This window comes from Danio rerio, chromosome 18, assembly GCF_049306965.1.
Source record: "Danio rerio strain Tuebingen ecotype United States chromosome 18, GRCz12tu, whole genome shotgun sequence".
NCBI classification, from domain to species: Eukaryota; Metazoa; Chordata; class Actinopteri; order Cypriniformes; family Danionidae; genus Danio; species Danio rerio.
The window spans coordinates 47,661,052-47,677,042 of NC_133193.1; the positions used below are offsets into that span (position 1 = coordinate 47,661,052).

Genomic DNA, 15,991 nt, shown 5'->3' on the forward strand with positions numbered 1-15,991 from the left:
TCATTGTCTTGCTGAAATGTCCACCCTGGTTTCATCTTCATCATCCTGCTAATGTGGATGTTAGACTGAAGCAGCGAATATTAATTTACAATGTTGAAGATCAGAGAGGTGCTGAAGAACTACTGAGAGATTTCAGCTGCTGTCTGGGCTTTCCATGCCTTTCTACACCTCCCTTTCTTCTTGTGTTCAATTCTTTCGCCTTGTGTGTATTTTTATTACACAGAACTTTATTTGTAAACCAATTAGATTTGTTTTCTTTGCATATATATTGATTTTTTTAGCTGTTACCAACATCTGGGGAAAATTTAGAGTAAGAAGATAAGATATTTTGAAGATTGTTGAAAATCATACATAAGTATGAGGAGCAGCAAATCCAACACAATCTCACGGCAATTCGTAACTTTTTGCTTTAGTGGCTAATTAGTATGAATTCTAATTAAATTGTATGAATTCTAATCAAAAGTATGAATTCTAATTATCTAATTCGTACATTTTAGTACGATTTGCTCATCCCCCAATGACGGTTGGGTTTAGGGGTGGGGTTAGGTGCCACGCCTCCTTTTCAAAATCGTACAATTTGTACGAATTAGTCACTAAACTGGCAAAACTTAAAATACTTACGTTTTCTCGTGAGATCAGGCTGGCAAATACTATGGAAGTCAGTTTTTACCAATTTCCGAATATCTTCTTTTGGGTTTATTTTTGGGTGGACTCACTTTAAGCTGCACTGTTGTTTTGACTGTTGCAGCACCCTGTTTTCACCCTAGCAGCAGTTACACAGTACTCTTGAATTGTTTGTGAAGCGACTGCCTTGAATTATTCAGCATGGTGACATGTGGTGCGCTCTAATCAGTGATTAATTTTTTAAAAATTGCATTATTGTTTCACATCTTCTGCCTTTATTCTCCACTACAGTTTCCATTCTCCTGAAAATAGTCTGTTGACATCTTTGTTCAACGAAGCCCATCTCTCAGAAATATTCTATGAGTTCTGACTTGTTCCCATTCACTACAAGCTCATGAATCAGGCCTGGGGCAGGATTGTTGTCAATTTTAAGGTTGGCTTTCTCACAAAACTAAGAGAAAGCTCATTGTAGTGCCTGGTTCGTAGTGCCTGACAACTGCTTGTTGGTTCTAAATAGTGAATTCTGTAAAAGAAAATAACTCCCTTTGAATTGAACAGTCATTATACACTCACTGGCCACTTTATTAGGTACACCTTACTAGTACCAGGTTGGACCCTATTTTGTCTTCAGAACTGCCTTAATCCTTCATGGCATAGATTTAACAAGGTACTGGAAATATTCCTCAGAGATTTTGGTCCATATTGACATGATAGCATCACAAAGTTGCTGCAGATTTGTCGGCTGCTCATCCATAATGTGAATCTCCTGTTCCACTACATCCCAAAGGTGCTCTATTGGATTGAAATCTTGTGACTGTGGACTAAAGTACCTATAGCAGTTAACAATTGGCTCTATTAGCTGGAAAGCAGGACTTCTCCCATACAGAGTAATATGAGAGCACCATGTTTATAATTCTGCCGTAAGCTATTTGTGGTTTGTTTTCATCGAAATAAGCTATGCTTGGTTTCTGGTGTCATTTCCTTTGGTGTCGTTTTTTTTAAGTAATCCATAAGGCAGTTTACATACATCTCTGCAATGACTCAAATCACTCAATAATAAAGTCATCTGGAATGGCAATGAAAGCATTCTTGCAGGACTCCCAGAGTTTATCAAGATCCTTTAGATTCATCTTCAATGCCTCCTCCTCCATCTTACCCCAGGCATGCTCAATACTGTTCATATCTGGTGACTGGGCTGGCCAATACAGGAGCACCTTCAGCTTCTTTGCTGTTGATGTTGCCATCCACTCTGCAGATCTCTCGCACGTCCCCATCCTGTAACCCCAAACCATGATTTCTCCTTCATCAAACTTGACTGATTTCTGTCAATTTTGTGAATCTTCGTTGTTTGGTCTGACACTTGCTTTATATTGTATCTCAGCCAGGCAGTGAAGATGGCTGTTTTATAAAGAAATCCGATCTTAAACGCTGCGATTTTGTATGGGATGACGATTAAAGACTGACAGAAACGAACAGTCTCTGTGCATATACACCCCCTAAACCCCTCTGTAATTCGCACCCTGCTTAAATTGCTTTAACATCCTCGCACCACAGATTTGTTTTATGAATAATGCTGAAAGCTGTCAGCGCACATGCTTACGTTCACAGAATAGCCAACAGACGCGACGTGACGTCCACACACAGCACTTTTTGCTTCCCCAAAACAACCACTTCCTCACCACAGTGGAAGAAGCTTAACCATCAGTTTACAGAGCAAACGGCGCAAGACATCAAAATAGAGCATTTAATAAAATGAAATGCTTAAAGGTTACAAAAAAAAAAAACAATAATAAATTAAAATATTGCAGCTTAACATTGAGGTAAAGTTGGTTTTATATTCGTTCATTTTTGAACAGTGACAACAGGGTGCCATACATTGTTCACCGTGCTACTCTGAATAGAGTATGGCTAAAACAGCATTAGAAATGATTCATTGATTGAACAATCGATAGCCATTGGCTACTAATACGGTTTCCTTATTTAGAATTTGCAAAATACATTTCTGAAATTATATTATTAAGGAAAAACTGTGAATGAGTGAATATAAAACGCTCATACCTTTACAAAAATCTTTGAAATGCGTATGCAAATTATTTGGGAAAGGGATGATGTGTGTATCAGGTAATCTTGCGATCACGTGACATCATGTCTGCACGGTCTGCACTCATTTCAGCAGGAAATTACTGCGTAAATACTGTTATTTTGGTTTGTTTTGAACGTTGAAACCCCAAAACTCTTTTATTGGCTTACGCACACGCTTCATGACTTTGGTGATTGCACAGGTGTGTTGGTTGATAAGCACCAATCACAGTCAGAAAGGTGTTGCTGATGGAAAAGGGGTGAGGCCGCGTCGTGTTTTATCACTTGAGTCTGCTGACAGTAGGAAACAGCACACGGCGGTGGAGGTGCTGCTGTGGTGGCTACAACTAGCTTTCCTCTCGTCGAGCAAGACGTTTGGACTAAGAATGTTAATAGATGTTCACAAGGTAAGTCACACTTTGTTTTCCCTCACTAATGCTCTAATGCTTTTAATTAAATAGAAAAATGAACGCGTGGTGTAAATTAAAGTTATATTTAAGCGTGTTGTTAATGGTACATTCGATATAAGTTCACGTGTTCAGATTTCTAACATTGTTACTATCCAAATAAGATGGATAAAGTGGTGTTAATAAAGTTTTAAACCGCATTTTTATACATCTAGCTTTTATAAATCTAGTTAACGGTTTTTGTTTTGTTGGTTGTGTGAGATTAATTTCGCCTCAATGCAATTATTAGCGCCGTTTATTTACTAGTTTCTGTATGTTATAGATCTGTTTCAGCAATGAGCTAAAAGGATGTGTCTCGACCTGGTGGGCTGCTGTTTTTTTCTTTTCTTTCTGTTTTGAAACCCCAGACCTTCCCAGAAATGCAGAGGTCTTAGTAGTTCAAAGGGCTGTGGACTGAATATACAGCAGTCAGCTTTCCTTTTACTTTATGCTAATATCTAGACCTCTTTTTACTTTTTATTTATTTATGTATGTACGTATTTATTTATTTATTCATTTATAGATAATTTGGTGCAAACTGTTCCACATTCAAAATTGAGTTTACTAAGATCCTCCCGTCTATTGAAACCTACAATCATATTTTGAATGAGTATGTATGAGAGGCAAGGCAAGGCAAGTTTATTTATATAGCACATTTCATACACAATGGCAATTCAAAGTGCTTTACATAAACAAGAATAAAAGTAAAAATAAAAAAGAATAAAAATAAAAACAAATAATAAAAATGCGTAAAAACAAAACAAAACATAAAAACAGGTAAAATGTGATATAAAAGAATGAAGGAGAAGAGAAAAACATGATGGTGCAATCTGTCGGACGCAGCACAGTGCTCATTCAGTAAAGGCACAGCTAAACAGATGTGTTTTTAGTCTTGATTTGAATGTGCCTAATGTTGGAGCACATCTGATCATTTCTGGAAGCTGAAGAGCGCAAACCTTTTATCTTTAAGCATGGGACATATATATATATATATATATATATATATATATATATATATATATATATATATATATATATATATATATATATATATATATATGAATGAAGTTTAGATGCAAAAACCTCTAAGTGCCATCTGAAATTATCTTCTAATATTACCGTTTTTCTCAGGCTTCCATGTCTTGGAAATTTCTATTTTATTGTAAATAAGGAGTTATTTTCATCGCTTTCAACATGAAACAACTGAACATAAACATGAGTAAAATGCTCATTGTCAAAGAAAATTACAGATGGCCCTTTTTTTGCATTTTTTTTAATGCGACTGTCAAGGCTGTATTTCTTAGTTTATTAGCTGAGACTGGTTTTAACCACACCTCTACATTTTTGAGCAGGAATAATTCCTGTGTGCTTTCTCATAGCTACATGGGGAGTAGATGGTCCAGTCTTTCTGAGGTAAAAGTGTTAAAAATTCTTAAAATATTTATGTAACTTGAAGGAATGTCTGTTTATTCTCTCTTTATATTTTTTTATTAAAGAAAACTCCGCATTTAAGGTAGAAAAAAAGTATCTAAATCTATATATTTTTTATTTCTGTTCAAAACTGTGCTTGTGAACGATGTTCTGATTGGCATCTTTGAACTTTAGTTTCAAAAGTGTGCAAATTGTCACTGCCAAAAACTGGTGAAGATTTCGTAGTGATTAAAGACGGGGGTGGATTTAACCAATAAGCAATGGAAGCAGCTGCTTTGGGCCCCAGGAAATCTGAGGGCTCCCCAAAAAATACCTAAAAGTATTTTAAAAAAAAAAACAACAACATAATTTTCTATCATATTTTGTATGACGAGAGTCTAAAAAAATAAAAGTTTATTTTTATTACTTCTGTTCTGCGCAAAAAAAGTGTCCCAAACCCTCAATCATAGAGCAGTCCAGCAGTCAAATTACGGAGATTTAGTTTTAAAAACGTAATAAAATTACAAATATTGAATTAAAACATTTATTAAAAAAATAGTTTGTTATTTAAGTTGTAAAATGATGAAACGAATCATTTTAAAAAGTTTTACAAGATACTTCACACCTTGTTATTTTGCATTAAGACAAAATAGGGAAATGGAGATTTGAGTGATATAAAAAATCAATTAAGAATTAATTAAAGTACAAACTTTTGTGCCCCATGTCAGGAATTGCTTGAGGCCTCCAAACCACTAAATCCTTCCCTGACCAAAGAAGAGTAATCCTTAATTTAAAAAGGCCTTAATGTGTATATAATAATAATAATAATAATAATAATAATAATAATAATAATAATAATGCATTTCTCTGCATAAATGAGTTCACCCCATTTTGAAAATGAAGATTTTTATCAGTTTCACAGTGAATATGGGTAAAATAAATTGGTTCATTTGAACAAAACATGTATTAAACAGATATATTTATTAAAATAATGTTAATCGCAGATCGTCTTTAGAGATGGAAAAAAAATACAATTAAATTCATGCAAAATATTGCAAAAACATTGTAAACATTGTCAACAAAATTGTAAAATTGTTTTAGTTTTTCTTGATTTTTTTTTTTCTTATTTCAAAGAGTTTGATATTTGACCCTAATATAAATTTTGGCTAGTATAATTTTTTAACCATGATTGTAAGGTATTTTTTTAGATTAGCTCTAGATTTGCCTTCAGTACTGACTAATCTAATGTTCATGCACAAACATAATATTTTAAAGCTTCCTATAGAAAATAGTCATTTTAAATAAGAGAATTTTGGGGGGTGTACTCGTATATGCTGAGTACTGTGTGTGTGTGTATGTATGTGCACAATATTATTGTAACTTGTTTTAACGTTATGCCAAGTCATATAATCAAGCATGTCACATATTTTATTTAGTATGTTATCTTTTCTGAAATGATTGCAAATATGTGCATACTTTTTCTTTCTTAAAGGCAGTGTAGAATGGCTCTAGGCATTCTTATCAGATATTTACTGTCAGATGTGTATCTGGTAAATGCGGTTGCTGCATTTGAACAGCAAAGGTTTTTGTATAGCACAAAATGTTTTCTTATTCAGCTGTGGCAGACTGAATGTTGTGGTCACTACCCAACCTGTACCATCATGTGACATTTTGTTTAAAATAAATTCTATTGAATAATCAACCAAGATATTTCGAGGGTGTTCAATTGCAGATGAATGACACTTCGAATCATCATCTTCAAAACACAATAAATCAAATGCATTGTAATTTTAAAAATTGTTAAATTTAATTGTTACTGTTTTATACCTGTGATAGTCTAATAAAAAATAAATAGCAAACTATTTATAAGGAAGATCTAATCACTCTTAATACATCAGTTTACTCTTTAATAAATCGTATAATATTGTGTTTCAGTAGTGACCGTTTTGGGGAAAACTTTCAGGAAAAAACAACAGCACTATATTAAAGTTAATTGCATTTTGGAGGCCACTACTAAATTGTTTTGATGATATAACACCACTTGAAGTGATTTATTTAAGAAATCATTTTATAGTCTAAATGAGCTTTCACTTTAGCATTTTTACTCCGGTATGGGGTATATGACGAAGCATGCTAATAGGACTTTTAATTTGCCAGTAACATAGGTTAAGCGCTTCCGGTGAACTGTTTGCCATTGCAAAAACTGCGCGTTTAAGGTCTGTTTTCTTTAAAAATCAGCTATTTCCACTGGCTGAGTGGTATATGCTATAAAGTGGGTCTCAGATTGTACAAGAAGCACTGCATTAAATTACATTTCCCCCCGCCGTGTCTTTTAAAATATGAGCATTTATTTTACCCCAGTATATTCAATGGAGCTTCTGCACTAGCCTGCCGATTCTGACTGGCGTGTGCGAGTAAACGACTTTTTGTCTCGTTTTACGCTTGAGCAACTAAGTGAATGCCAGAGTCTATTTATCTGATTGTATTTTAACTACATTACAACATCGATGCTGTAAAAGGAATCCTTTAAAATGGAAAAAAACTAACAATAACAGGTAAGCGGAAGTGTATCAGCATGGGAACAGCACTAGCTCTGCATATACCCTATTGTCATGCACCAAACTAGACTCACTGACCCAACCCAAGCAAAACTAAAATCACAATAACCAAGTAGTAGGTAGCACATTATTGTTGATACAACTAAGTTATGTAACTTTATATTGTTAATAATTTGCATAGTTAATATTGTTCTTTGTTCAGTTTATAAAGATTTTTCAAATGTTATTTAATAAAAAAATAGTTTTAAAAGTCTTTTTTTTCCCACCCCCCACGAAAAACCGTGATATGAACCGAATCGTGGGTCAAAAATCGTGATACGAACCGAATCGTGGGTTTGGTGTATCGTTACAGCCCTAATAACTATTAATTTGTCTAATTATTTACTTATTTAATTTACTTTGTCCCATGCTGTATTATTATTACTTTATTTACTTAAATATATGTATGTTTTATTTATATATTTATTTATTTTATTTTTTTTACTCTGTCATCTGTTATGATGTACTAGGAAACTATTTACTAGGGTAAAATGTTTATAAAAGTGTTTAAAAGGGGGGAAAAAAGCAGAAATCGGACATTTAGTATACAATGAATGCTATTCACTTTTTCAATAAATTAATTTACAAAAAAGAAAGACTTATTTACTAGAAATGTGTATATACAGTAGTATATTATACAAGTTACAGACATAATTTCCATTGGAAAAAAACGCCTCTTTTTAAAGATGTTTACAACTCTGAAATTAAACTAATTCTGTAATTTAATTTTACAAATAAAGCCCTTGTCAGCTTACTTTTTATAGATGTAATCAATTAAAACTACTATTGCTGCATACCATAAATGTAGTTTTTGCTTTATACTTTAAATAGAGCATCAATAGGTTAAACTTAAACGCAAGCCGCACATTCATAATCCACCTAGCATTAAAAAAATGCATGAGGAGTTTCTACAGAGGTCTACACAGATCTTGTGTTCACTTTATCTCAGTTCTGATTGATTGTATTACGTGTCCCTGAGTTCAGTTTACTCCCACGGGAATGAAATGTACTGTACTTCAGTCTAGCGCATGCGCTGTCTAATTAATCACCCGAGACCTTTTTTTTTTTCACTAATAATTGATAGGTTGTTTAATTTTAGATCCTTATTTAAAAATTAAAGTCTGCTAATGTATGTAAACAATAAACGGCACAAATCTCCAGCCGAGTTCTAGTCGTATTGAAATGGGAGCTATTATGCAAAAATTACTTTAAGGAATTTAAACACTGTTGTGATGCGACACTGAGAATGTTTACATGAACGCCAATAATGCTATATTTTAACAGGATTAACACAATACTCTGATTAAGTCTACCATGTAAACAGGGATTTTTGATGACCTTAGTCTGATTGAAGTCATAGGAAAATAAACCGAATTCAGAATAAGACATGTGGAGTGCCAAATTTAGTTGCACTATTGAAGTGCAGTACAGACATGACAACACCACAATCAAACTTTTACCGTCGTGTAGGATTTTAGACAGAATAGTCTATACGCACACAGCTGTTTGACACTATTCTCTGCACCTACATAGTCAGGGAAGGACCACAGACACCTGCATCTTATCGAGGAGGAGGGGGGGGGGGGGGGCTCCGTGTGCAATTAAAACTACACTCTTCCAGCAGTTCATACTCCTATCCAAAATCTCTGTGTGTCACAGGGACCACGGATGAAATTTTCTTGGATAAAAGTGTAAGTTACTAACTTCGAATAAAGCAAGTAATTATATTACTGACATTCATGTAAACGTAGTCAGTGAGTGTGTTTACATGGACAACAATAATCCGATTTGAATACAATTAAATAAAACAAAGACTCTGCCGTGTAAACATCTTTGATTAAACTGATTTCGGTCAAACTAAACAGAAATCGAATTAAGACATCTGGAATATGCCGATTTTAGTGGCATTATTAAAGTGCAGTACAGACATGTAAACAGTGCAATCAAACTATTACCGTCATGTGAGTTTTTCACTGCGTTTTGCGACTGTATAGTCTATGCACAGCTGTTTGACACTATTCTCTGCACCTGCCGAGTCAGTGAAGGACAAGACGTATGCATTTGTTGTGCGCAGTTTATACTCTCATCCAATACCTCCATTTGTCATGGCCAGCATGAATGAAAATTAACGTGCTGAACTGCAAAGTCAACAAATTAAGAATGAAAGGCCCCAATTTACATGAAACTCCAAAGGAAACGTGGATGGCGTCGCGATGCAACGATGTTAATCGATTTATGTGCTATGCGTTTGTTAAGTTGTGACATATGATGATATTAGGTACAGATATGTATGTTGTGATCATGATTTTCAAAAGTACATTATTACATTGCTTTGTTTATTATAATCATTTGGTGAGTCTCCCCATACAGTTTGATAGAGCGCTTGGACCTGGAAGCCGCCTCGCATAACGTCACACTTAACAAGCGGATAGCATGCAAAACAGGAACATTTAAGAAGCAACTCAAGTAAACAGCTTAATCATATTATTGTCTTATTCAGATTAAGGCAAATAATTTGATTATTGCTGTCCATGTAAACGTAGTCAGACTGTGAATAAAACCAGCATCTAAATGTAAAAATTACTTAATTAAATTTTTTAAATAATCACACTTGATAAACAGTCTGCAGAAACGCTTTGACACTCCCTTGGTACATGTCAACAAAGGGGGAAGCCCCGCCCACTAGTGATGATCTCTCCCTCATTAGCATAAGACGTTAGTCTTGTTTTTGAATATGCCACTATGCTGACACACAGGCATTTGTAGCTCCGCCCTCTTTTGAAAAAGAGCGCAATCTCATTTGAATTTAAAGCGACAGTCACCAAAATGGTGCAATTAGGATTAAAGCCTAAAAGAGGTATGAAACATTATTTGTGTGGTATTTTGAGCTTAAACTTAACATACACACTCATCAGAGACCTATTTTACATCTTAATAAAAGAACCATTTTATAGGGGACCTTTTATGCCCCATTAACGCAAAAATTAAACTTTTTTTTCTGTTATTCACGCTTATGTTCTACCTTTGCCCTTGCCAAAACACTAAAGTTGATTTTAAGATTAAACCGATAGTTCAGCCAAAAATGAAAATGTTCTTCTCGTTTACTCTTCACTTTGTCAAACCAGTTGAGTTTCTTTTTTTGCTGGTTGATTTATTTTGATTGCTGGTGCCCATTGACTTCTATAGTGTTTTTTCCCCATGTAGAAATCAGTGGGTGCCAGCAACCGGCATTCGAAATGTCCTCTTTTGTGTTCAACAGAAGAAAGAAGAAAAGGTTTAAAACCACACAAGGGAGTTTTTGGGTAAACAATCTCAATCAATTTAAATGATTTATTTTAAACCTTTTCAGTGTTTCACTTTCAGCAAGTTGTTTATGCGTTCCTCCTGAAGCAATAAAAGCATGCCGTTTTGTAAATGAGTAGAACAGAATTCACACTTGGGTTTTGTTTTTGAGAACTCATGAAAGTTTCACACAACCAATGCTCTTCCCACACGCAAACCACAGATACTCGAGTTCTTCAGATCAGTGTGGTGTTTTCGAAGTGCTGTGTGAAATGCTTGTTACAATTTGATTCAAAATAAAAGCAACTAGCTCGTGTTTTTCGAGTCTTCTGACAGATTCAGCTGATGTTGTGTTATGCCATGTAAATGTGTGTGTGTTGTTTTTTCACTAGCCTCTATTTCCTTGTATTTGTTAGGCTCACGGCTGAACTCGACACCACTGGGGATACAATAAACGTAATTACATGGAAGATGCATCCAACAAGATGTTTGTCATGGCTGTGAATAGCAAATGTTGAAGTCAGCCATCATTGATCCCCAAGGATGAACAAATGAAGAGACAGCGCTGCGCTTCAGAGGTTAATTCTGTTGTGTGAATCATCACCATTTCCTGTATTGCCCAACATCCTTTCTTGCATCTCAAGAGTGAGCTTCTCTTAGCACGGTTGTAAAATGGGAAAGAAGTACATGAAGTTCCTCATCGTGGCGCTAGCTAGCAGCCTTTGCTTTATTTTGTTCTATTCCAAACTAGTGGACGTGGAAATAACCGCCAAAGATAAAATCACATCAGTCACGGCTTCCATTCCCAGAAAGCCGACAACAGCTTTAGTAAGCACTATCAAGAAACAAACCAAAGGTGTTGCACCATTCAAACTTCCACCGCTGACTATTTCCAACGATTTCAGAAAGAGCGTCCCCAAAAACGGCGCCTTCTGGAATCGAAAACTCCATTCCTTTCTGAGGCAGCTGGACTCAGCTGACAATACAACAGACCCGCGGAAGAAGTTTCACTGCAGTCCGGAGAGTTTTGAGTTGCTAAAGATGAACATTCAGGATGTTAATACATACCCTCCGCTCTATGGAGACTTCCTTCGAGGAATGGAGTGTCGAGACTCGCCGCTAGTTATTAATCAACCGGACAAGTGTGCGTTGGATAATGAAGATGATCGCATCTTTCTACTCTTTGCAATCAAATCCACGCCAAAGCACTTCGAGAGGCGTCAAGCTGTCCGGGAGACCTGGGGCAGAGAAGGAGAGTATGATGGACTCAAGGTACGAACCGTCTTCCTGCTAGGTCGTTCGTCTTTAGACGACCCAAATCTGGACAAACTCATTTTGTCGGAGTCTCAGCATTTCCAAGACCTTCTCGTTTGGGATTTCCACGACTCCTTTTACAACCTGACTCTTAAGGAACACGTGTTTTTCAAGTGGATGCTGGGACACTGTCCTCGTGTGTCCTTCATTTTTAAGGGGGACGATGATGTTTTTGCTAACCCCCAAGCAATAATCAATCATCTGACATCTCTGGAGCCAGAGCAGGCTTCATCGTTGTACACTGGGCAGATCATTTCTGAGGCCACACCATTACGAGATCCGAAAACTAAATATTGTGTACCCCTGACTTTCTATGAAGGTGCTTACCCTCCGTATGCTGGTGGTGGGGGGTTCCTCTTTTCTGGGGAACTTCTCCCATACCTTTACCATGTTTCCTTTTACATCCCCTTCTTTCCTATTGATGACGTCTACACTGGGATGTGCTTTAAAGCACTTGGAATCAGTCCGATGAAACATGATGGGTTTAGGACCTTTGATATTCGGGAGCAAGACCGAGAGAACCCATGCGTGCACAAACACCTGCTACTGGTGCACCGGCGCAGCCCTCAGCAGACCATGAGGCTCTGGAGGAGCATGCACAGCTCCATGCTCACCTGCTGATCTGCTTGCTATGCAGGGATGCGTTTCCCAAATCATAGTGAAACTCCTGGATGGACTGCTATAGAACAATGTAGTGACAAGTGTTTCTCAAAACTGGGAAATTTGGGAATTATTTGCTCTGACACTGATCCATTGTTTGAACCATGTCATTTTAAAATTTTTAGATTAGATTCAACTGTATTGTCATACACATGTACAATGCAACGAAATGCAGTTAAGGTCTAACCAGCAGTGCAATAGCTGCAAGTGCAGGATACTGGTATAAGTTATAAAGTGCAGTTATAGAAAAACTATAGTGATATTCACCGTAAATATCACTGTAAAATGTCCGCAATGACACTCTAAACAGGGTGGAGTTTTCTTTTGGAGAAATTATATTGTTTTACACACTTATAAATCCAATATTATCGTTGGCAAAATCTTGCATTTGTTTTCCATATGAATTGAAATGTATGTGAATGGCACATACTGTATCAGGCCTGCATTTCATTTACAAACACTGAGAATATTCCATATTTGTTTTCTAAAACATGAAATCGCTTTCAAAAAGTCAACACCTATTCTGATCTCATACACTCAATGTTGTTTGCTGTTTGTTCAAACTACTTATTTAAAATAAGCTGAAGCAACACAATACTTAAGTTTTTTATGACCACTGTTTTGTTTAATCCACTTAATTTTGTATATACTAATAAGTTAACTTAATTTCTTCATGTTGTCCCAACACAAATCGACTGAGTGGAACCCAGCATTTATTATAGTGAGTGAAAGTCAGATATTTGGTCAATTGATGATGTAAAAACTACTTTTACTTGTTTGTTGCATATAATAAGACTTTATTTCAATTCAGAAATCATTAGAGCCATTGTAACCTGTTCTGATTATGCCATGTGTAGTACAGATACATTATTTTTAATAAGCCTACTATAAATTAAAACCTAACTTATACTCTATTTTTTTGTTTCCACAAGTTTTAAAGATGTGTTATAGATTCTTCTAGAGGTGTAGTTCAAACGCACAAGTTTACGATGCAAATGTTTGCTGGAGCGATTGATTCTGGAAACCCAAATCAATGAACTACATGTTTCTAACAACAAAACTCAGGACCTTTATTGGCCAATGATGGTTTTTGGAAACGCACCCCTGCTTCATAAACTTCGATGTTCAGCTATTGAGCAGTTGGAGAAGAATAAACTTGGGGCGAGCACAATGCTGATCATGGAAATATCTTCTAAAGAGCTTTTCTCAGACTCTGGATGAAGAGCTTTTTGGTTTGTTTTCAGGTATCTTGAAAGAACTTGACTTTGTTTCGTTAAATATTGGTCTCAAAAGGGAGAAAGTGGTTTAAAAACCATTGGATGATGTTTTGTGCAATATTTTTTGAGCTGTTCATAAGTTAAAGTGGTAGTTTATTTGAAAATGAAAGTCCAGTCATATATGCGTCCTCTGCTTGTTTCAAATGAAGTTTCTTTGCTGAATGCAAAAAAAAAAAAGAAATGAAATACTGTATGCTTGGATCCAACCAGTTATTAACGTTTTTGTTTGTGACAAGTGAAAGGTCATTAGCTGATGACAGAGTTTTCATTTCAGAGCTTTGCCACAGTCACACTAAAGTTCAAGCATGTAAAGTTTTGTCATACGGCGTTGTGAAAAGGGGCAGACATTTATTAAAAGCGAGCTTCATATTTTAAAATATCTTTCCGGAGAGGTCTGTTTTGATATTCGATTGGTCTCACACAGTCATATGATGTGACTTCGCAGGTCAGATTTCACCGTGCGTGAACTTTGCAATGCATCGAACTGCAAAACTTGCCGCACAAGCTTTCGTTTCTGGTCTGGCACTAGAGTTAGGCAAGATACTTAAGATTAAGTGAGCTAAGTTATTAGCTAGTCTACTTAAAATGTAGCTTAACTACACTAAAAGCTTTCCCTGGGAAATGTAGCAAGCTAAGCTACTTTTGCCAAGTTTTGCCATATAAGCTATTTTTGCAATTTTCAATTTCAAATCGAAGAACTTAAATCCAAGTCAATCACATCTTAGTCATCAGTAAAACTGTCAATGAATCATGAGACAGAATTGCTCCGTTCAGTTATTTACTGTTAATAGGATGCTGGACCAAACAGAAACAAACTTTAGTATATAACAGCAAAAACCAAACATCCAATAGAGCCAGGTGTTACACATTTAAAATACTATAGCAATTTATAGTAAAGGGAATTTTAAAAGGAATAAGTCTTGTATTATAATGATATTTACAGCTTCTCATTAATGAATTGCATTACATAATGTAGTATAACTATCATGAACTAAGAGCAATAACCATAGTATACTACTGTCTATATATATAAACAAATTAATTTGAGTGCTTCACAATTGTGTAGTTAAAAAAACATTAGAGTACTTACTATAAATTACAGCAGTATTTTTTGAGCACAGCATCAGAATTAAGGTTATTGCGTTTTAACGTGCTTCTCCGGTTATGGGAATCCTCCTTCAGAAATAACTACTCTTCCTTGATTCTTTTTACAATGAGCAAATTCTTCATGTTAGCCTAATTGGATGGCAAAGTCACGACTAGAGCGAGAGGTGGCAGTAATGCACCATAAAGTTTTTGTCGACCACTGAAAAACAGGAAGATGAAATCATCATTATCGCCATCATATGGATTTGCTTTCATCGGCAAGACATCGGCCTTAACGCTCTGTGAATGTCGGTGCTGTCACTCATTGATCCGTGATTGGTAAATGTAGCTCGTGAGGATGCTACTGCACTACTTTACTAGTAAAAAAATTGCTCGCTACTGAAAAGCTATTTAATGTTGAAATGACGCTGCTGCCTTACACCGCCTGTCACATTTACGTGCGCATGAATATAAATCTATATGGTGAAAAGTGCAGTGTGACCGTGGCTTAACTATTGACTGTTACCATCAACTCTTTTGTTTGCAACAAGTTGAAGGACATTGACTGATGACAGAATTTTCGTTTCAGAGTTACACTGTACAAATGTATTATTGTTATATATTGCTGCCTTAAATTAAGTTAAATTAAACGGATTTAACAGCATTAAATCAAAACAGACAAACTTCATGTTCCATTGTCTTCAGACATCATTTAAGTCAGGGGTGTCCACACTCGGTCCTAGAGCGCCGGTGTCCTGGAGAGTTTAGCACCAATCCTAATCAAGCACACCTGAACCAGCTAATCAAGCTCTTGCTAGATATACTAGAAACGTCCTGGCAGGTGTGTAGAAACAAGTTAAAGCTAAACTTAGCAGGACGCCGGCTCCCCAGGACCGAGTTTGGACATCTCTGATTTATTCTTTAAGGTACATAAAAATATACGCTGTGATTTCACTGTCCACATGTTTTGTACTGTGTAAGAGAGGTTCACAAAGTAGTAATATTCTGTGCAAGTGAGCTGGCAAGTACTGCTCTGTTTTGCAGAAACTGATATTTTGAAGAATGTTCAGTCTGTTTCTGTAAATTATGAAAGTGAATTATTATGGTCAACTTATGGTGTTTCCACAACTTGAAGGTTTGATGTGATTAAACAAACTCTAATGCCATTGCTCTATATAATTCTTTTGCATGCACATCAAAAAAGTGTCTTGCTGTG

At 35.8% G+C, this 15,991-nt stretch overlaps 1 protein-coding gene across 3 annotated transcripts; it reads left to right on the forward strand.

The window, feature by feature from the left end:
* The first annotated feature begins 3,007 nt into the window (after positions 1 to 3,007).
* b3gnt2l (UDP-GlcNAc:betaGal beta-1,3-N-acetylglucosaminyltransferase 2, like) lies at positions 3,008 to 15,939 on the forward strand. 3 transcript variants are annotated; one of them, XM_021467876.3, is made up of 3 exons: positions 3,008 to 3,110; positions 10,361 to 10,458; positions 10,855 to 15,939. In XM_021467876.3, the coding sequence occupies exon 3, from the start codon at positions 11,111 to 11,113 to the stop codon at positions 12,371 to 12,373; it is 1,263 nt and encodes a 420-aa protein (XP_021323551.1). In that variant the 5' UTR covers positions 3,008 to 3,110; positions 10,361 to 10,458; positions 10,855 to 11,110; the 3' UTR covers positions 12,374 to 15,939. The 3 variants fall into 3 exon arrangements, with proteins under 3 accessions (XP_021323551.1, XP_001335117.1, XP_073785704.1); XM_073929603.1 differs by lacking the exon at positions 3,008 to 3,110 and adding an exon at positions 4,502 to 4,562; XM_001335081.9 differs by lacking the exon at positions 10,361 to 10,458.
* The last annotated feature ends 52 nt before the right edge of the window (positions 15,940 to 15,991 follow it).

Coding starts and splice junctions, on each gene's coding strand:
- b3gnt2l (XM_021467876.3), top strand. CDS start 11,111: ATGGGAAAGAAGTACATGAAGTTCCTCATCGTGGCGCTAGCTAGCAGC.